Source organism: Planococcus citri, chromosome 1 (assembly GCF_950023065.1).
Source record: "Planococcus citri chromosome 1, ihPlaCitr1.1, whole genome shotgun sequence".
Taxonomy (NCBI): domain Eukaryota; kingdom Metazoa; phylum Arthropoda; class Insecta; order Hemiptera; family Pseudococcidae; genus Planococcus; species Planococcus citri.
In genome coordinates, this window is record NC_088677.1 from 27,194,712 (window position 1) to 27,218,121 (window position 23,410).

Genomic DNA, 23,410 nt, shown 5'->3' on the forward strand with positions numbered 1-23,410 from the left:
AATGATATTGTGATATCATTTGACTGAAATTGCCGCGTGAATATTTCTAAATAGGATAGGTAGGTAATCCAAGAATTAAGATTTGCTTAGCTGATAATATGATATTTTTCCCCGAATTGTCGGTTCCATTATACGTTAACAATAGTGGTTCAAAACAAACGATCAATTGATTCTCATTATTTTCGATTTCTTGCATTGCAAGTACGAGTACCTAAACCTCAAGTTTTGTTTGCTAATTTTGTTCAGATAGGTAGCAAGGTACCTATTTCTGCTATACAACTCAAGCCTATCCATGGCTGAATTTTTACCTACCTGCAGATCCTCGATAAATTCAATACAATTTAATTACTCACTCGTACTTCAACTTTGATGCAGACACATTACCGTCATTTGTTATTTTTATTCCTGCGTAGCTTACGCATAGTTTTTTGTTCCGTGATAAACTTGTCATTGACGAGTTTTTTTTATCATTATTGCCGCATTGCGAGAAGATTTTAACCTCTTTGATGAACACAAATCAGTATTTTAATGTTATTACTAGTCATATCTGTGTGCATCTATCTATTCGTATTCGAGAATACGTACATGTTATACGAAACCATTTGAAATCTTCTTCCAACCACCCACGCATCTCGAGCGAATACGAGAATATGACGTTTTTATCAATATTATTACGCGTGTGGTTTACGCCTTACGAAATCGTATCGTACCTACTTATATTGTACTATTTGGAAGGGCGAGAGTATCATAAACCTCACTAATAATTCGAATTTCACTGATGAAAATCAGTCGTACATTCGTCAGAAAAAAATCATCACGTTGAATAACTATAACTTTCATGTTGAAAATAAGAAAAGAAAACGACGAGGAAAGCCATATTATTGTAATAGGCGGTCCATTTACACATACACCGGGTTGAATTGATTTTTTTCGAGAATTTTACGGGGGTAGCTTGAAAGTTGATTTTTAACCTTGAAGCAAAACACGATTTAAAATTTCAGCTTTATCCCTACTTACCAAAAGACCATGTTTATGAATGAAAAATTTCACTTTTACTTCATTTCGAAGAATTGTAAAATATTTTCTTCGCAAAAAATAAGATGATTTGATGATTTTTTTTTTTTTAAATTTACTTATTTTGAAGTTTTTATTGGTAAAAATAAAATACGAAATATTTGGACTCATAACCGATCTATCGACCATTTCCCAACTTATTTCTACTTCAATCTAAGCACAAGAATTTTTCGCTCTCGATATTTTTTTCCATTTCTTTCAAATTTGGCCAATCAGCTGAATCCAATCAGCAGGAAATGTTTAAACTAACCTTTTAGACATTGATTTATTTTTGTTTATCCCGATTCTCTCAAAACGTATGTCTGATGTGTTTCAATGATATCCAAAGGGCTCAGGCTGACACGTGATGAATGAATTGTAACGAAATTTACGTTTAGCTTTGAAATGAACCATGTGATTATAAATCGAGAATCTAGAAAACGTATACTTAGTGTACAATGTACATCTGTGAATAATTTTTTAGACGAAGACGATAAATTTTACGACTTTTCTTACTTTTTAAAAATACTGAAGGACACGTTATTCGTAACTACTTTGTAATTCCGTATCGTGGATTTAGATGATGTACTTAGACTTACCACGTACCTAAGTATTTTTTCTACAACGAGTCTACGAAATTAAGTAGCATTCTGTGCCATCAATTTGATACTATAACTAATTACAATTAAATCGATAACATGTTCATTCCAAATTTTTCGCAAGTGACACCCAGTCCAGTTAGAGGTGGAATTAGATTTTGTAGCTCAGCATATGACATACATAGCAACTAGCAAGATACCCATCCGCATAAATAAGCATGAGTAATAAAAGTTTGAAAGATTTTGTCATCGGGATGTATTTTAAATTTTAAACGTGATAAGTATACCTACCTATGTATTAGGTAATACTACGGTAATTGATCAGACAAATTGAGAAACTGATTGAATAAACGTGACTATGGTGGAAAGGAAATCTTTAAATAGAAATGTCCCATCGTCATCGTCCTTGGCTCACGAAAACCTTCCTTATTGATTAAAATGCATGCAGTTGGCTGCAATAATTCACCGCAAAGCTCATGAACTGTATAAAACGCCGCATTATACCGGCCGATAACACCGGTACCCGACGGGCATCGCAAGCTGATGCAGGATGCACGTAAAATTGGTGCAGCTATACTTTATAGGTACCTATCTAAAATATTGTCCACGTAATTTTCATTAAAATTCAATAGATGAGAACGAATTATGGTCTTGAAGTATGTAATTTAATTTCTCATGAATAAATAATAACAAAATTACGAATCAGAGTACATAAGGAAGTAATGTTCACTTTTCACCTTAGAATGAAATTTTACGAATGAATATTTGAAAAAATCAGAAGGGTCATTTCCTACTCTAAGTCGAACCATTTCTGATCTTAAGTCTTCCTTATGATTTTTTCTGCTGGATAGGTCAGAAAAATTTGAAAAACATAAAATGAAAAAAGCACACCTCTATATGCTCAATTGTAACATTAGTAGAGATGGCATTTTTTAAGGGTCAATTTTTTTTTTAGAAGAAAACACGAGTGAATTGAAGTGTGTTTTATGGGCCCAAGTAAGGAAAAAAATCTAAATCCTAACAAGCAGAAAAAATGTTGAAGAGATCACAGCTAAATCGATAGAACATGCCAAAATACATCACCAGCCAAAATTTTAGGTGCTAAAATGCATTTTTTGATTTTTGAGGAATTATAAAAGGCAATCAAATTTTGAGTGAAAATGAAGGGGAAAAAATCAAAATACGTACTTATTCCTAGACCTACCCAATTCTTACCAAATTGACCAAAAATGATGGGTTTGTTCCCTAATTTCAACCCCCCCCCCCAATCTACCTGATTGGAAACGGTTTCGAATCTTTTTGAGCAATTCTGAAACCTCCAGAAGATTCAAAAAAATTTACCTAATGAAGATTTCAATATTTTGAGTCGATTTTAGATGATTTCAGGTTGTTCTAGTGCCCCCAGCCATACCTACATGGCCATATCAGGTTACCAAAAAGTGTCATAAAACCTGATAAAATCAAGTTTAACACGCAGGTACATGAAAGTGATTGGTACTTGTTGGTCACTCACTTGACAGATTGCTCACAATTTTTTCAAAATGTTTTTGTTGGTTTGGAATGTTTTATTTCTTCTTCAGTAATTTCGCAATTTAAAATTTGAAAAATTCAGCAGTCTAAAATTCAGTTTATGACCCATTTTCAACATGCCAAGTCGAGTTGAGATGATTTTAAACCGTTTGGGAGCTTTTATCTATACAGTCCAACCCGCAAAAAATGTCAAAATAGCACAATTTTTTCGGCTCCAAAAAATTCAGTCGGCTTTTTGCAGAATGTGAGTGTAAAAAGTCAGAAAGGATGTATTTTGCACATTTGAACCCCGAATTTTCAAAATGGCTCAGACACAACATTTTTTTTTACCAGTAGAGTTCGTTCCACGTCCAATGAGCCAAAATCCGCGAAAAACGGCTTGCACAATAAGGCGGCGCATCGAATTTTGAATAAAAATGAACTGTTGTAGAATTATTCAAAAGTGACCTTGTGACCTATCAAAATAGGTTAAAATTTTGCGAGAGTTACAAATATTTCAACAAAAATGTTTTTTTGGGCATTTTTGAATAATTTTAAACCCAAAATTGGGTCTCGATTTCCGAGACATTTTGAAAAAATGCCATGTGACCTATAGAAATGGGTTAAAATTTTACAAGAAATTAAAATATCTCGATGATGACGTATTTTGGGCATTTTGAAGAATTTTGAGCTCCAAAATCGGATAATAATTTTTGGAATTTTTGTGGAAGATGTCTGATGTAGGTATAATGAGACCAATCGAAATGAGTTCAAAAGACAAAAAATCAAGTTATGATTTTTCAGACCTACTCAAAACTAGACAGCTAAGCAAAGCTTAGCTGCAAAGTGTGCGTAGCTATCTGCCTTTTCTACAGCTATAACCGCTATTACATAGCTAAGTAGTGCATGCCTCTAATTTTTCAGAATTCTCATTATCTTCATATAGGTATATTACATACAATAATTGAAGAGCTCTATTCCAAAGTGGGATGGATTTTTCAAAGTAAATTTTTCTACAAGTGATTGTTCTATGTCCAAAGAAAGGAAAGGTGCACCACCTTTGGAAACAGAACAAATTTCAGTATCAAAAACTTTAAAACGCATTTTTTGGAGGAAAAAATGACTTAACCCACTTTGGAATAGAGCTCTTCAATTATTCATATGAGGAGCTGAGAATCAAAACTCACATTTGCCAAAAAAAAAAAATACCGTTTTATGGCAGATTTGGATATACCGTTTTACACTCTATAATGTGACATATTCGGTTTTTTTGGATCAAAGTCATTTTGGTGTGAAATTCACCTTCAAAACCAAGGGTTAGAATCAAAACTCACATTTGCCATTGGCAAATGTGAGTTTTGATGAAAACTTAGTTTTGTTTGCAAAATTCCATAGGGAAAAGTTTGATAACAAGCTGAATTTTGGTACACGGGGGTTTTTTGATACGCCGAACACGAATTTGGGGTGTCCAGGTGAATCCGGTGTACGCTTCCCCCTTTTTTGTGGACCTTAAGCCCCCAAATTTGTTTTTTGCGTTCAAGTCCGAAAATATGCAATTTTATGCAAGATTTATGTTTTTTGGGTCGCAAAATACGAATTTAACAATATTTTTTTTTGTAGGGGTGGGGGATGAGGGGGTAAGGGGGGCGAGAAATTCAAAATTTGACTATAATGATGTGTGATATGTCGAAATGTATGTTTTTGAGGGTGTAGATCACGAATTTGGCAATATTTTTTTTCGTAGGGGTCAATGGTGGGGGCTGAGGGGTGAAAATGGTTAAAAATTCAAAATTTGACTATAATGATGTGTGACATGTCGAAATGTATGTTTTCGTGGTTGTAGATCACGAATTTGACAATATTTTTTTCGTAAGGGTTGATGGTGGGGGATGAAGGGGGCGAAAAATTCAAAATTTGACTATAATGATGTGTAATATGTCAAAATGTACCAAGTATGAATAATTCAACTGAAAGTGAGCATCAATTTACTCGATTTTAGTTTGTTATAAAGTCATTATAGAGGTTTAATTTACGTTAAAACTCCGTGTTTTGCCTATTCTGCTACATAAATAGGAATAGAACAAATTTTTGCACGTAGATGCACGGGAAATCCCAGGGGCTAGTACTTCAGGTAGTGTATTTCAAGATGTCATTTGCCATTTTTGCCCCCGAATGCCCCGGCGACGACAACAGTCAATTATAGTGAAAAATCATGGTGAATTTTGTTTAAATGTTACAAATTTTTTCTTCCAGGGACTTTGACGGCTCTCCAATAGAAAATTCTCCATCCCCCACCCTTCACCTTTTCTACACCTTCAAAAACATACATTTTGACATATCACACATCATTATGGTCAAATTTTGAATTTTTCACCGTTTTCACCCCCTTCATCCCCCACAATTCACCCCTACGAAAAAAATATTGTCAAATTCGTGATCTACACCCTCAAAAACATACATTTCGACATATCACACATCATTATGGTCAAATTTTGAATTTTTCACCCCCTTCATCCCCCACCATCAACCCTTACGAAAAAAATATTGTCAAATTCGTGATCTACAACCACGAAAACATACATTTCGACATGTCAAACATCATTATAGTCAAATTTTGAATTTTTAACCATTTTCACCCCTCAGCCCCCACCATTGACCCCTACGAAAAAAAATATTGCCAAATTCGTGATCTACACCCTCAAAAACATACATTTCGACATATCACACATCATTATAGTCAAATTTTGAATTTCTCGCCCCCCTTACCCCCTCATCCCCCACCCCTACAAAAAAAATATTGTCAAATTCGTATTCTGCGACCCAAAAAACATAAATCTTGCATAAAATTGCATATTTTCGGACTTAAACGCAAAAAAACAAATTTAGGGGCTTAAGGTCCACAAAAAAGGGGGAAGCGTACACCGGATTCACCTGGACACCCCAAATTCGTGTTCAGCGTATCAAAAAACCCCCGAGTACCAAAATTCAGCTTGTTATCAAACTTTTCCCTATCGTCGTAATTAAAACAGTGAAAAGAAATTTGATTGCAAATCTTGGAGTCAAAACTCACATTTGCCATTCTTTGTCTGGATATTAAAGCAGAAGGGAGCTAGGTGAAAATCAGTCAACACAGGGAATCGTGTTCTAGTACCGCTATCTAATGATTCATTTTGGTATTATAAGTTTTTTCAACTGGCAACACTACTAACTCAGTTTTTCGCGTTTTTCTCAAAATCGTTTATGGTGGCAAATGTGAGTTTTGATTCTCAGCTCCTCATATCATTTTCAAGTTCACATTATCTACAACTTATAGAACTTTTAATCAATTTTTGGAATTCTCAGTGTCTCTAAATGACAAATTTTCATATTTTTTTTAGAATTTCCATTGTCTTCAAATTTATAAAATTTCAAACCAATTTTCAGAATTTGCCTATGATTCTAAAATTATTAAATCATATAAAATATGTTAAGAATTCGCATTGCCTCTAAATAACACGAAAAAAATATGGGTAATTTTTACAAAAAATGTTGACTACATATTTAGCACAATAACCAGATCCCATACAAAAATACATAATATAACATAAGTATAATAAAATTTGTTTTGAAAATCAGCAATTTTCAACTGTTCAGTTACAATAATAATTTTTACTGTAATCTTATAGTAAAAATCATCATTTTAATAAATTTTGCTATAACATTAGTAAAAATCATTTTGTTTTAATAATTTTTACTAAAGCATGATAATAAAAATTACATTAACCAAGTTGTGTAAAAATTACTCATTTTAAAGTAATTTTTATATCATAAAAAGTAAAAATTACTCATCTCAAGGTAATTTTTACTGTACTTACGGCGCTATAGGTATAGTAAAAAGTATTTGAATAAGTGAAATGAAAATTCATTTAGCAAAATGATATCATCATACTCGTATTTCATAACTTTGTTTTTATAAATCAAAATGAGGGGGCTACAGGGTTCAAAATTCGTTTTTTTTGCACCAGCATCATGTACTCACTTCACAGCATTTACCTATCCAATATTTCCAACGAAAAATCCGTCACCTATACCTACCTACCTACCTGATGGGGATTCGAACCTGGGACCCTACAATTCCTATTCCTACCTACATGCCCTAACCATTCGACTACGAGTTCACATGGTGGGTTAGGGCATTAAAAGAATATATTTGTTGGGTAAACGCCCCACCAAACCACTCCCACTTGGAACATACAGCTAACAGATGAGGGGTGTAACAGGGTACAATGAGACAGCTGATTTGAAAAGCGGAGATGGAATAGACTGGGGGTATAGCAGGGTACAATGAGCGGCAGGTGTTTTGCAAGTCGCCCTTTTCCCTTTTTTAGGATTTAATGCATTAAAATAATGAACTAAAATTGCAATTACTCAGCAATTACCCATCCGAATTGAATGAAAAATAATCTATTCCCTCCGCCTTAATGATTCTCAAATGGTGTCCAATAGGTACAAAAAACGGGTGGATAGTTTAAGAGAACATTCATGTATAATGAAATTTCATTTCTCAAAGCGAAACCAATAGTGTGCTACGCACACTAAAAAGTTTTGAAAGAAACATTCGATTTTCTTCTGAAATTTTAATCTATTTTGAAGAAATTAGCATAGCACCTTTTTTGAAAGTCTCAAAAATCACTACCCAATTTTAAAGTTAGAAATTTTTCAAAGCCTCTCAAAAAATTTGTTGGTAGAAATTTTTGATTTTCTGTTGAAATGCCCATTTTCATGAGTTACATAAAACATTTTTCAAAAAAACAAATTTTGATTTTATTCCGAAATTTCAATCAATTTTGAAAAATTTGCAGAGCACCTATTTCAAAAGTCTCGAAAATCATGAGTCAATTTTGAAGCTAAAAAGTCTTCAAAACTGCTCAAAAAAATTTCTATAAAAATTTTTGAGTTTTTCTTGAAATTTCAACTCATTTTAATAGGCCACATAATATATGTAGGTATAAAACATTTTTCAAAAATCCAAATTTTGATTTTATTCCGAAATTTTAATCAATTTTGAAAAATTTGCTGAGCATCTATTTCAAAAGTCGAAAATCATAAGCGAATTTTGAAGCTCAAAATTCTTCAAAACTGCTTTTAAAAATTTCGGAGTTTCTCTTGAAATTCCAACTGATTTTAATGAGCTACACACATTTTTCAAAAATCCAAATTTTGGTTTTATTCTAAAAAATTTGCAGAGCATCTATTTTAAAAGTTTCGAAAATCACGAGCCAATTTTAAAGCTAAAAATTCTTCAAAACTGCTCAAAAAAATTTCGATACAAATTTTTGAGTTTCTCTCAAAATTTCAACTCATTTTAATGGGTCACATGAAACATTTTTCGAAAATCCAAATTTTGATTTTATTTCAAAATTTTTAACAACTTAGCACGGCACCTTTTTCAAAAGTCTCAAAAATCATAACTCAATTTTAAAGTCCAAAATTCTTCAAATCTGCTCAAAAAAAATCTGATAGGAATTCTTTGATTCTCTGTTGAAATTTTCAATTCATTTTAATGAGTGACATGAAAATTTTTTCGAAAATCCGAAAAATTATGATTCGATCTATTTGAATACCTTTCTTATCACTTGGAACTCAAAAAAACAAACAAAAAAATATGTTACATCATGACAAATTTGAAATTTCTTATCTTCAAACTCGAAGGGGCAAATACAATTTGAAAATTCGGAATTTTCAATATTCAGGGCACCACAGAAATTTTGAATCAAGTTTGCTCCTTTAATTTTTAAATCATCCAATTTGTCATCAAATTTTAGATGTGAGGTCAAAATACGATTTAAAAAAAAAAACTATTTTTCCAACCAAAAAAAATGTACTTATGTTGATTTTGAGGCCACCTTCCCCGAATTTTGTACCCTTGAAATCAAAATTAGACCTTTGATGTACATTTAGGTGCAATATAAGTAACTCGTCGAGAACGGTCGATTGAAAAAAATAGCTTCTTTGCTAACATACGAGTCAAGTTTGCGCCTTTTTAGAAGAAGATAGGCAAAAAGAGTACTAATTGATATAAAGAATCGTGCGAAATGAGTCAAAAATCACATTTTATAAATTCTTTAACCTAAATTATCGATAGGTAGGTGTATTTCGTATGTGAGAGTTGCTTTCTGAACAGGCAAGTTTTATTAATTCGTATGGTTATCATTTTCATCATTATTTGATTATATAATTAGGTAAAGCGTATACGAGCTTTAATCCAATTAATTTTTTTCCACATTAATGTTAATTAGGTAATTGTACGTTTTTTCGTACGATGCGATGTTCGTTAAAAAATCGTATATTTTTTGTGTTTCAGTATGTTGGCGAGCAAAATGAAAACTCAAACGAAACCATGTCTTCGGACAATGGTGTGTTTGTTGGGTTTCATGTCTTCGATGCTTTACTTGTACTATTATAACGATGTGCAGGGATACACCATTGTGGACAGTTCATCATTTTTTGCGAAAAATTTCAACGGTGAGTGTGACGTTTTGATTCATTTTTACTATCTCTACGCTGACTAATCTCTCGAGTCCAATTTAAAATTATACATACCTATAGCAAAACTTCACCATACCTATGTTAAAGTAGATATCTAACAATTCACGGCTCATCAATTTATATTTAAATTTTAAATACACTTGTTTTTAGATTCTGAAATATCCATAGAACACGTAAAACATGGATATGTGGTGTGGAGTAAATCATGTCGCATTCCAAACGTCGATCCTTACCACGAATCCATTCAAAAATTTGTGAAAGCTTGGAAACCTCTCGTGTGCTCGAAACAAAAACCCCTCACAAAAGTCATCTACGATGCTACTAGTCGTACACACACTATTAAAGTCGATCAAAAAGCGCTCCACGATTACTGGGTTCCAATTCGTGATGTTCAGTGTTGTTATTGGGTACTTAGTCGAGATGAAATACGTTCTCGTCACAATGACAGCGATGACGATAGAGTTTCGTAAGTACATAGTTATTTCGATGTATCATATTTCATGTAGGTAAACTAAAACTAGATAGGTAGGTACATGTACCTATAATACTAATACCTACTGCCAATTATAATGATCTCATTAACCATAGGTAATTCATAATGTCATTACCTAGTTTGTTTTACGATTCGAAAAATTGATAAGTATCTACAAAGGACCTTGTGTTTTCATTTGCAGAATTTCCAAATCAATTTGCTACGGACAAGAAACAGTTCTACCACCGCAAGCTGAGTACATTTACGTAGAATGCACATCGCGAAATAAACGTAAAAAGTTATCCTACAAAAATATTCATTCGATGGTGATTGAAAAGCAAACCTCGCCTCCGAAACAGGCTACGGATCCGATCAAATACAGCGTTTTATTTTTCGGAATCGATTCGATTTCTAGACTAAATCTAATAAGAACGATGCCAAAAACGGTGCAATATCTGAAAGAAAAACAATGGCTGCAGCTCGAAGGGTATAATAAAATAGGCGACAATACGTTTCCAAATTTAGTAGCTGCGTTATCGGGAATGAATGTTACTCAGTTCAGATCTAGTTGTGTGAAATCGAAAAAGGATATGTTCGACAATTGTCCGTTGATATGGAAGAATTTCAAGAATAATTCCTATATTACCGCTTACATCGAAGATTGTCCGAGTATAGGAACGTTCAATTTCGAGAAATATGGATTTATGAATAGTCCGACTGATTATTATAGCAGACCGTATTTGATGGGAGCGCAGAAATTTTTGAAAGTTCGGGTAAGTACATATCTAAATTGTGAAAGAAATGCAATCCCCCCCCCAAAAAATCCATTTTGTGTAGCATTCCAATTCCCAGGTCGATTTGTAGGAGAGAGGGGTTTGGAGCATATTTAAATGCCTTCATACTATTACAAAAAAGGACACACTCTCTCCAAATTTGGTGAAACTCACCCCAAAGGTTAGTTTTGATGTAAAACCACCTCATAAAAAATGTTGAGTCGACCCTCCCCCTTCCCAACACAACACGAGTAATGCAGCTGTATTTGCTCAATTGCTTAAAATTCAATATTTCGTCACCCTAATACGTAAAATATCTAACTCCATTTTTGTAAATTGTTCAGGAAATGCGAAAAACAGCATTATCAACTATTGATGGGTGTTACATAGTTAAGGTTATTTATTATAGTAAAAAAAAAATTCTGGTAAAAATTTTTTTCACTTGACACCTTTTAAGCCACTTTGAGTGGAGTTAGATAGTTTTCTCAAATTCAAACGTGGATGGTACACCAATGAATTCACCTGAAGTAATTTTCAACATCGGTAGTTCCATACGAAGTGTTCACCTTTCAAATGGTGTTCATAACTCATTTTTATGTAACGTAAAAATGAAACAGTTTCACGTAGCTAAATAAACAGTGCGTTATCCTTTAGTGGAGTTAGATAATTTTCCTGACTTCGAACGCGAATTGTACACCAATGAATTCGCCTAAAGTAGTTTTTAAGGTCGGAAGTTCCATATGAAGTGTTCACCATTCAGATGGTGTTCATAACTCATTTTTGAAAAAAAATGGAGTTAGATACTTTACGTATTAGGGTGACGATTTTCCATCTTCGGAGGGGACGGTCCAAAAATTTTGAAAATTTTTAAAACTCGTAGAAAAAAAATTGAGTTTAGTATCCTTGTTATGTGTAAAGCCCACCCCCTTTGAAAAAATAAAAAAAATAAATAATTGGAATACATAAAAAAGGTCTGAAAATTTTTTATCAAAAATTAATCCAGAAATGAAAAATTCTCACAACATTTTTACAGATTTCAATTTTTAATTTTTTTTTTGAATTGTGGAGGGGGCTTTATACGAAAAGATACTAAGATTGTTAGGAGGGCTCAGGGAAGGTTTTTCTTGTAAAGAGAGTTATTCAAAAAGATTCTGACCAAAAATGGACAATTTTCAAATAAATCTTACACTTCAATTTTTTTCAATTTTTCTTGTGGGGAAGAAGGGAGAAAATTACGGTGCTTGCTCCATACAAAAAGATCAACATTGTATGAGATTTTAGTTTTGTGGACCTGTGGAAGCTATTCTTCGAAAAGAAATTATTTTAAAAAATTCTGATGCAAAAATGATTTTTTCAAATTTTTTTGATTTTTTTCTTCAGGAGTTTTCATGAAGAAATTCTACATACACGCTTACTTATCTAGCAACTATTTTCTGTGAAAATTTCAAATTTTTTGGACCATATTCTCCAAAGATTGAAAATATTTACATCATTTTTGAAATTGAAAAAAATTTTGAAATGCATAGTGGTGCCTATTTTGTTAATCACTGTTGGGTCATTCCATGTCAATTCGACCAACGTTTTTGAGTCATGTATTTCGATTTCGCTCAAATTTTTTTTACAGTTCGAAAGGGTATTGAATTTTGAACTTTTTAAGCTTTTTGAAATTTCCAAAATTTGAAAATTGAACTTTCAAATTGAAAGTTCGAATTTCAAAATGGTGCTGTAAGTGGGAGCTACCTAACATTTAAAATTCTAAACAAATTCCCATAGATGTACCTTTTGATGCTTTTTCGAAATATTCAAGTTTCGAGATGGGATCTCTCTCTTGATGGAGGGAGGCGGCAGCCCCAACCCCAATTTTGGGCAAAACTTTCTAAAAAAAATTTGGGGCGTGTGATACATCGAATTGTATGTTTTTGGTAACGCTAAACACGAATGTCAGGTTAGATTTTTGATTGGACCCCATCCACGGCCCCCAGCATCTCCCCAAATGGGGTAAAAGTACAAAATTGTGTTTTTTTCGTGCGACACATCAAATAGTATATTTTTGGTGACGCTGAACACGAATATGACGTCAGATATTTGGTTGGACCTCATCCACGGCCTCCAACAAATTTTTTGGACTTTTACCAATTGGGAGAGGTTTTGGGAGCCATGGGCGAGGTCAATTTGAAAAACTAAGGTTATATTCGTGTTCAGCGATATCGAAAACATACTTTTTCATGTGTCACGCGATTGAAACCATTTTTTTAAGTCCCCCCCCCCTTTGAGAGGTGCTGGGGGCTGTGGGTGGGTCCAATCAAAAATCTAACCTGATATTCGTGTTTAGCGTTACCAAAAACATACAATTCAATATATCACATGCCCCAAATTTTTTTTCGAAAGTTTTGCCCAAAATTGGGGGTGGGGGTGCTCCCCCTCCATCAAGAGATCCCATCTCGAAACTTGAATATTTCGAAAAAGCATCAAAAGGTACATCAATGGGAATTTTTTCAGGATTTTAAATGGTAGGTAGCTCCCACATACAGCGCCATTTTGAAATTCAAACTTTCAAATTTTGGAAATTTCAAAAAGCTTCAAAAGTTCAAAATTCAATACTCTTTCGAACTGCGAAATCAGTTTCGATCAAAGTATCATAGTTTTGGAGGAATGCGCTGCTCAAATCGAGTACCTCGAGACAATGTGAAAATAATGGAAGTCCCCCCACCCGCCCCCAAATTAGGCTAAAAATGAGGGAAAAAATCAAAATCCTACCAAATTGACCCAGAAAGCTGAAATTTGGTATAATACCCTTTTTTCGACCTGCCAAATCGATCGGAAACTGTTTCAGACCGTTTAGAGTAGTTCTGGAGCCTCCAGCAGATTTTTGAAACTTGAAATTCCCACAAAATTTCATCAAAATGGAGTTGAAAAGACGAAATTCATTCTGCAAACTAGTTTCAATACGCTACGAAGTCGGCTGCAGGTGGATTCCAAGTCGTTTTGGAGTCACCAACGACTTCTTGAAAATTACTGGAGCCTCCAGTAGATTTCTGAAACTTGAAATTTTCACAAAATTTCATCAAATGGAGATGAAAATCGGAAATTTACTCTGCACTTGAATTTTAACACCCTCTGAAGACGACTTCAGGTGGGTTCAAATCATTTTGGAGCCTCCAGCGACTTTTTGAAAATTTCTGGAGTCTCCAGCTGATTTTAATACTTGAAATTTCAACACCCCTGACTAAAACTTAATTTTTGAAGATATGAAAACAAATAAAATTGAAAAACTGATTGTGAGAATTTGAAAAAAAATGAGAAAATTTTGGAGACGAAAATGAGAACAAAAAACGAAAGACCAAAACCAAAAAACTTGAAACAAAAATGAAATTGAAAAAAAAATTTTGCGTCCTCAAAGAACTAAGTATTTTTTCCATGACCTCGTGTTGAGAACCTACGGCTCAGTCTCATCAGTGATATCGAAATCGCATTTTTCCCGCACATATATGAGTTTATAAAAGTGCAAAATTTTCCATAGCCTATTTCTCATTTTTTTAAATTGAAAAATATTGTAAACTTATTGCCTACAAAAAAATGCCATTAATCCACTTTTTTTTTAATTATTGGAAAGATCAAAGTGTTGGTACTGTTGGTAGGTATTTAGTTTTTGTAAATAAAAATAAAAATGAATAAAAGGTACATATGAAGCAATAAGAGATTAAGATAACAGACATAAAATTTAAATAAGAAAATATCCTAATTTTTTTTAATGAGAAAAAATATCAAATTATTGTTGTACTTCAATGAAAAAATCAATTAAAAGTAAAAAAAAAAAAAAAAGGAAAAAACCAAAACTGCTACAGGTTTTAAAATTTTGGCATAAAGAGTTGACTTGACATTTTCTAAGAATTGAAAAATCCCTTACAATTTCTTTCTTTTCTTCACTTTTTTAGTCAACATTTCAAAATTTCCTTCATTTTTCTCATTTTTTTTAAATCTTTGAATTTTTTGTTTTTTTCTATTTTCTCACGAGCACTTGTTTCTCCCAATATGTGTCTACAATTTGGGAAATTTCTCACGATATTACATCACTGCTCCCCTACCCCCGTAGAGCTAGAAGACTCCGAATTTGTCTGTTTAATAGTCTTTCACTCAAAGTAAACTTTCTACCAATTTTCGTCAAAATTCAGAATCCTACGATTTTTTTTACTCCTCTTTGAAGCGCATGTATGCCATGTCGTTAATTCTGATAAGTATAGTGACTGAGTGATATCTCTCGTAATTTATTGTATTTCCATATTGTGCGATAGTAGGTCTAAATGAACTATATCAATGAATTCAGCTACAATGCGTTTAACGTAGGACGATTGCGGAAACGGAAATCATCTAGATTTTAGAGATGGAACATCAAAGTTGAAATATTACGTATGTAGCATCATCCGTCGTCGCTATGTTTATATTTTTTTATCTCAAAGGGGAGGCCTTATCATTGTGTGGTTGAACTTATGTACCTAGACCTACCTAGTACCTACTCGTATGTTGACTTTACTTCCTTCCCTCTGATTTTATTCTGAAACAAATGCCAAAGCCGAGGAGGGTACCTATCTTAGAATTTCTTGCGAACAATTCCTAAATTTAATCATCACATAACAACGCTGAAAAATTAATACCTCGACTCATTTTCTGTTTCAGTACGACGGCGGAATGCAGTATTGTCTGGGTATGTACCCCATGGTCGAGTATCTTTTCGAATACGTAACCGAATTCACAAAACGTTTCCACCAACAACCGTATTTCAATATATTTTGGACGAATTCATTCAGCCACAACGAGTTAAACATGCCCACCGTGATGGATCATCGAGTGGTGGATTTCCTTCAGAGTATCGAGAACTATCTGAACTCGACCATCGTAATATTTCTCAGCGACCACGGAATGAGATTCGGTAAAATCCGCGAAACTTTTGTCGGCTGGTTGGAGGAACGAATGCCATTTCTGTACTTCTGGATACCGCCTTCTTTTAAATCGACTTATCCGGAAAAATATGCCAATTTCGTGGCTAATAAAAATCGCCTATCGAGTCCGTACGATTTACACGCCACTCTGCAGGACATACTTTACGGCCAAGTGTCGAGTAAACCTGCCGGCTGTCCTAGCTGTGATACTTTATTCAAAAAAATTCCGTGGAATAGGTCGTGCGAAAACGCATCCATCACCGAGCACTGGTGCACGTGTTACGACGATTTCGAACAAGTATCGGTGAAAGAGCCAGTCGTCCAGTGGGCCGCGGTAGCTGCCGTAAATCGTGTAAATCAGTTTTTTAGCGAAAGTCGAAACGCTACGACGAAAGGTAAACGATGCGCTTCTTTAAGTTTACATAAAATACTTAGCGTTCATAGTAAATTTTCCGTATTATTTAACTCTAATACTTACCTAATTGTATTCGCGGTGAAACCTAGTGGCGCCATTTTCGAAGCCACTGTCCAATATAAGACTGATTTCAAAGTTTCCAATTCGATTAGTCGTATTAACGAATACGGTAACCAAAGTTCTTGCGTTCACTCCGACTCTAATCTTAAAAAATATTGTTTTTGCGTATGAAACGGTGGCGCCGAAAAGCTACGGAATGGAACTAGTGACATTTAGAAACTGGGTGGTTCAACTTTACCTACCTAATGTGAAGTTGAAATTACGATTAGGTACCATTTGGATTGTTGGCATATCGATCGTTATCATTTCATTTTCAAAAACCTTGCTTATTTTGAGTATTTTTCGGCGAATAGGTGAAAACTGTATCGCGTATTAAAGCTCATAGATTCATCTATGATCTTATATATAGTCTTTCAAAACCATTAGAAATTTGATCTTTATTATTGTTTTTTGTTTGTGTGCTCCTCCCTTATGAGTTTTGGGGTTAATTTTAAGTTCTCAATTTGAGCATCACCTTATTAAAGTAGGTACTCGATGGTTTCAAGTATACCTACCGATTAAGTTGGTGAATTTTTCTCAATTTTTGATGTTTTTATTTGAATTATTGTAAATTGGATTGGAATTTTGAAACATTTCAACATTACGTACCTATTATTTTAATACATTTCAATGTGCCTCATTTTATAGACAATAGTTATCTGTATCTACATCAATACGTAAATTTAATGTGAAGTAACCCATATTATAGGCTATTTCTTGATCAGTGTGCGGATTTTTACAAGTCCCCTGACATATCTGCGGTATTGATAATAAGTAGGCGGTACCTATTGCTATAAATAATTGTTTGTATTACCATGAAATTGTGTGTTTTTAATTTGAATTGTGATAAATGTGATTTTTTATTTTGCAACACGCTGTATCGTTTAGTTTGTTAAATCTATACCTAGCGAATCATTTTTTTTTTTTTAATTTATAGTATTATTAATTTGTGTGTTTTTTTTTTTAAATTAGGTTTTAAGATTTTATAGTTTCCTTTTGGATTGTTTATATTATTAAGACATGCGCGCTCTCTAGTCAAGAAGAATTTATTAATTTTTAGCAATGAAGATACACGATTGCATCTACTTACTGTTTGAAAATTTTGTTCCTGGGTAAAACCACTTTTACTTTCATGCTGACAAGGGAACCTCTTGAGGTGTCACACTCCGATTTGAACGGGACCGTGATTTTTGGAAAGAGCATAGTCTAAAACCCCCTAAACCAAATTTATAGCTGCCCAAGTTCATTTTTCGATTTTTGGCGAATTCTTGAAAATTCAAAATTGACTGTTTTTGGCGATTTGTGCTTTTTTTAAAAAAGTACGTACTTGATGAATACAAATGGTCAAAATAAGTCCCAAAACTAATATTAATTACCCAAATCCAAATTTCACAATTTCCAGCCATTCTGGAGCCTCCAGCGCGATTTTTCAATTTCTCCAGAATTTTGAATTTGCTCCAGAAGGCGCGAATATGAAGTTGGGCAGCTAAAAATCGAGTTGTATATTACACTCGACCTGTTTAACGAGTTTATCCACATTTGAGCCGATTTTTAGAGTGACACCTCAAGAGTGGTTTTTTGAGGGGTCACTCTCGCTCCAGCAAAACGGCTGGAAATGGTAGAATTTGCGCTCCGAGAGTTAGTTCTTGAAGAAATACAGCGATTCGCACAAATTTCCAAAAATTTTCTCACAAAAGGTTGTCTTTCTAGCTGATTTTTTTGATCTTTTAATTTTGAAAAAAGCTGGTCAAAAAACCACTCTTGAGGTGTCACTCCCAAAATCGGCTCGAATGTAGATAAACTCGTTAAACAGGTCGAGTGTAATATACAACTCGATTTTTAGCTGCCCAACTTCATATTCACGCTTTCTGGAGCAAATTCAAAATTCTGGAGAAATTGAAAAATCGCGCTGGAGGCTCCAAAATGGCTGGAAATTGTGAAATTTGGATTTGCGTAATTAATATTAGTTTTGGGACTTACTTTGATCATTTTTATTGATCAAGTACGTACTTTTTAAAAAAAAGCGTCGTCGTCGTCGTAGTCGCGCTCCTTTACAGGAGATAGCGTAATGTCCATCTATATTAGCCGGTATCTAGCGTATCTGATCGTTTCTTTCAGGGTCTTACAGGGAGAGTTGGCTGGTGAGTTAGTTGTTAACAGCTCCGATCGTTTCCTCCCTCTCGTCGATCTTCCTTGGATTTTCCCCTGTACCGCTAGCATGAAAATACCGTTTTCTCGTATTTTATGAGCTAAATACTTTAGCTTTCTAGTTTTGATATCTTCAACTACGACTTTCCGCTCCTCTCCTATTCTTGCTAATACTTCCTTGTTGGTAATGAAGTCCTTCCATGAGATTCGTAGTAGCCTTCGATAGCACCACATCTCGAAAGCGGATACTTTGTTTTCGCATTCTGCACTCATGGTCCATGTTTCGCAGGGATATTTCAGAACGGTCCATACGTAGCATCGCATAATTCTCTTCCTCAGATCTATACTCATCGTTCGATTTCCCAGCACATTGGCAAGGTTGTTGAAAGCGGTTTTTGCCATTCCAATCCGTGATTTAATTTCTTTATTATCTCTGCCATCATTGTCTATCATCGCTCCAAGGTATCTGAATTGATTTACATTTTCAATTTCTTGTGATCCGATGTTGATTTTGACCACTTTATCATCTTCTTTTGTAAATCTCATCACCTTGGTCTTGCCTGCATTTATTTTCATTCCGTATTTTAATCCTGCACTGTTAATTCGGTCGATCATTTTCTGCATCTCTGCTTCTGTCCCAGCAAGGATCACTTTGTCATCTGCATAGCTTATTTCGTTTATTCTCTTGCCGTTGATCTTGAATCCCATTCGTTCAATTCGCGCTTCCCTCATTATTTCTTCTGCATACACATTGAACAATCTGGGTGAGAGGGGACATCCTTGCCTCACACCTCTCTTTATTCCACATCCGTTCTCTGAGTACCCAGTTCCAATCTTGATGTTAGCGCTTTGCTCCCAGTACAGGTTCTTGATTATTTGCAGGTCTTTGTCATCGATATTGTATTTTTTCAGGATCTCCAACATCTTCTCATGGTTGACACGATCAAATGCTTTTTCATAATCGACGAAGCAAGCAATAATTTCCCTATTTGCATTCAGTGCTCTTTGAATGATCACTTTCAGCAGGGCAATTGCATCTCTCGTCCCTTTTTTCGCTACAAAGCCATATTGTGTTTCACTTAGATTTTCATCTATCTTCTTTTCAATTCTGGAATTTATGATGGAGAGTAGTAGCTTCAGTGAGTGGCTCATCAGTGCGATAGTTCTATATTCGGAGCATTTTTGCGAGTTGTTCTTTTTTGGTATTGGTACGAAGTTTACTGCTTTGAAGTCCTTAGGTAGCGTGCCTTCATCATATATTTTGTTTATTATCTTCAGCAGCTCTTTTTCATACTCTGGTGTTAGATGTTTAATCAAGTCTGCTGGTATGAGATCTTCCCCCACTGCTTTGTGGTTTCTGGCTCGCTTCACCGCATTCCTCAGCTCCCACATTTCAATTCGTGGTGCCTCTTCTGTGGACGAAACTTTAATTTGAGCCGGACGTGTATCATCTCCATACAATTCTTGTATGTAGTTGATCCAGACCTCTTCAGTTTCTTGATTGTTAACACAGTACTTTCCGTCTTTTCCTCGCATATACGCTATTCCGCTTCTCCTTTTCTTGTGGGCGGCCATCATCTGCTTCACTTTGGTATGCATTTCTCTAGAGTTGTGCCTTTTCTCCAGCTCTTCTATTTCTTGGCACTTCTCCTCATACCACTTGTTTTTGGCCATTCTGCACATTCCCAGGATCTGATTATTTATCACCGTGTATTCGTTACTTGGTCTGTTTTCTTTTCTTCGTTCTTCCATCAGATCCAGTATCTCTTGAGTCATCCATGGTTTGTGTTTTCTTCTTCCTTTGAATGGAATAGACTTTTCTGCTGCTATTTTAACTTTTCGCTTCCATGTTTGCCACTTCTCCTCGATACCTTGTTCTTCTTCCAACTTGTCTTCCTTTTGCTTTTCCAGTTCTTCTTGGAATTTCTTTTGTACTTCTTTTGATTTGATTTTTGCAATGTCAAGTTGTCGGTATTGTTCTTGGCTCTTCTTCTGGCTCTTCAAGACTAGCTGGCATTTTGCAACCAATAGTTTATGGTCAGTGTTGCAGTCAGCACCAGGATATGTATGGCAGTTCTTCACTGTGTTCTTGAATCTTCCTTTTACAAGTATGTAGTCTATCTGGTTTCTGACTCGATCTCCAGGACTGACCCACGTGTATAATCTTCTTGCATGTTGCTTGAACCAGGTATTGCATATTATTAGATCGTGTCTTTCTGCGAACTCTACGAGCATTTCACCTCTTTCATTCTGCTCTCCAAGTGCGTATCTCCCTGCAACTTGGCTGCCATGATCCTTCCCAACTTTGGCATTGAAGTCTCCCATCAAAAACACAACATCATTGTTTTTTGAGCAGCTCATCACTTCTTCTAGGTCGTTGTAGAAGTTGTTGATTTCTGTTGTACTGCTTTCTGCTGTTGGCGCATACACTTGAATTATCACAATCGGTTTTGGCTTGACCTCCAATAAAGCATAAATCGCCAAAAACAGTCAATTTTGAATTCTCAAAAATTCGCCAAAAATCGAAAAATGAACTTGGGCAGCTGAAAATTTGGTTTTGGAGGTTTTAGACTATGCTCTTTCCAGAAATCGCAGTCCCTTTCAAATCGGAGTGTGACACCTCAAGAGGTTCTCTTATGAGTAAATATGATATTATATTGCCTGTTCTGGTTGTATGATTATAAAAATGATTTGCAATAATGATTTTAAATCGAAGGAAAACTGCAATAAAGGAAAGTAGGGGTAGATAGAACAAGGGGAAACAGGAGGATTTTCCTGTTGGGTGCCTGAAATTTGGGGCTCAGACTTCAAGTCAAAAAATGTAGTCATTTTTGTTGTTATTAATACATTATGTACATACCTATTTTTAAATTATTGATGGATACTGAAAAGATCGTGAAAAAGTGACAATTTTGAAATACTTACCAAATTTTTGCAGGGCTCAAATCCTGAGGACCTTTCCAGAATTTTGAAAAAATCACCACCTAGGCAGAGTGATGCTACTTTTTTAAAATTTAAACAAAAAATTCAATTACTTACTCGTTTTTTTTTTTGAAATACAAAAATACTTTTTATTTTATTCTTTTTTTAAATTAAAAATCTGAAAAAACACTGATTATTGAATAGGTAGTTGAAATTTAAAAAAAAAGGTTTCAAAATTTTGCTTTCAGTATATTTTTTTAAAATACATTTTTTATAAAGTGTGAGAAGATATTTGATATACCTAATTATGCACTATGAATATCATTTTAAAATTTCCTGCGGAGATATGAGCGAAAACTTCCTTTTTTGGAGGTTTTACTCCTCCTCCGGAGGAAAAACGTAACCTCGCAAGGGAAGTACCAATCCCAACCAGCATAAAAATTTCGGAACGGAGTACGGGGGAATCGAAAGAAGACCCCAAAATATACCAACATCAAAATTTCAGTTGCTGAAATTCATATTCTGGTTTTTGGTGAATTTTTAAAAATTCAAATTTGGGCCAAAATCAGAAAAAAATCAAAATTTCAGCAAATTGATCTAGAAAGCTGAAATTTGGTTTGTACCATATTTTAGACCCTCCAAGTCGATTGGTGATGGTTTCAAATTGTTTTGGAGCCTCCAGCGGATTTCAATTTTTTTATTTCTTCAAAAATTATTACCGGAGAAAATTTTGAATTTGAACTGGCTCAAAAAGGTTTTGATAATACATGTTTAAAGCGATTGAAAGAGGTGCTAAATGCCATTTTCACACCATTTGCAGCGTTTTTTTGAAAACTGCAAAAACTAAAATTTTACTGGAGCCTCCAGAACGATCCTAAACTGTTGCCAATCAACTCGGGTGTTTAAAAATAGGGGTTAAACCAAATTTCAGCTTTCTAGGTCAATTTGCTAAAATGTTGATTTTTTTCTGCTTTTGACCCAAAGAATTTTCAAAAATTCACCAAAAATTTAAAAAAAAAATGAATACACCTAATCCTACAATACCCTATTTCACTCGAATTTACCACGCTGATGCAAGGGAAATCTGTGTCTCATTGCTAAAAATTTTTTTTTCTTCCAAATATTACGTCATTGATTAGTAATATATTTACCATAAGGAAAACTTTTGTATATGTATTAATTTGGATGTTTCCTTTTTTTTTAAATTAATAAATTCAACCTCGTCAAGTGAAAACTCTTATTCATGCAACACGAGTATGCAGCATGCATCTTGTGTTCGTGTTTGTCGTTAAGTTTATGTTTTGTCGTACACCTATTTACTTCTTACGTCTATGTACTTCGTCTATGTACTTACTTATTTTTAAAAATGTTGAACCGAGTAATTTAATCGTTATCACACGCTTATTTTTAACTTTTTATTTTAGGCCAATGTGCAATGTGCATATATTTGTGATGTATGAACTGTGAATTTTATTTTCGTAATTCATTTTTATTAGCGATGATTTTTCTTATTATTACATGAACCTCGATAAGTTAACTTTAATAGATACTTTTACCTACAATCTGTGAAGATCACCCTACCTACCTTTAACAATAAAGTCACAAGCTACATACACGTAAAGTAAAATATTCGATGTACATAATTTAATCCATAGTTATCTACGTCATACTTACTTTGTTATAGATTTAAAAAAAGAATCAAAACGATGGGTCGCGCTTCCCCATTATACATTATGTTTATAAACATATGTACTGTTACAAAGTACCCACATGAATTTTTTTTACCAAATCAAATAAATTATATCGATGTGTTTTTCTCAATTATTTATGCAAATAATTAAGTACTAACACACGTTGCATCGCAACTAATTTCATTCGAATACGATGGAACGCTGAAGGAAATTCCAACAAAATAAAATCATTGCAATTGCATATTGTTTACAGTGGTACATAAA

The 23,410-nt window shown here is 34.2% G+C and overlaps 1 protein-coding gene across 1 annotated transcript in view; it reads left to right on the plus strand.

The window, feature by feature from the left end:
• LOC135831139 (uncharacterized) overlaps positions 1 to 23,276 on the plus strand; it is a 29,609-nt gene extending 6,333 nt beyond the window's left edge. The window contains exons 2-5 of the mRNA XM_065343413.1: positions 9,505 to 9,665; positions 9,840 to 10,155; positions 10,364 to 10,934; positions 15,609 to 23,276. Of these exons, the coding sequence (XP_065199485.1) occupies positions 9,505 to 9,665; positions 9,840 to 10,155; positions 10,364 to 10,934; positions 15,609 to 16,517 (1,957 nt within the window). The 3' untranslated portion in view covers positions 16,518 to 23,276. The remainder of the gene's footprint in view (positions 1 to 9,504; positions 9,666 to 9,839; positions 10,156 to 10,363; positions 10,935 to 15,608) is intronic.
• The last annotated feature ends 134 nt before the right edge of the window (positions 23,277 to 23,410 follow it).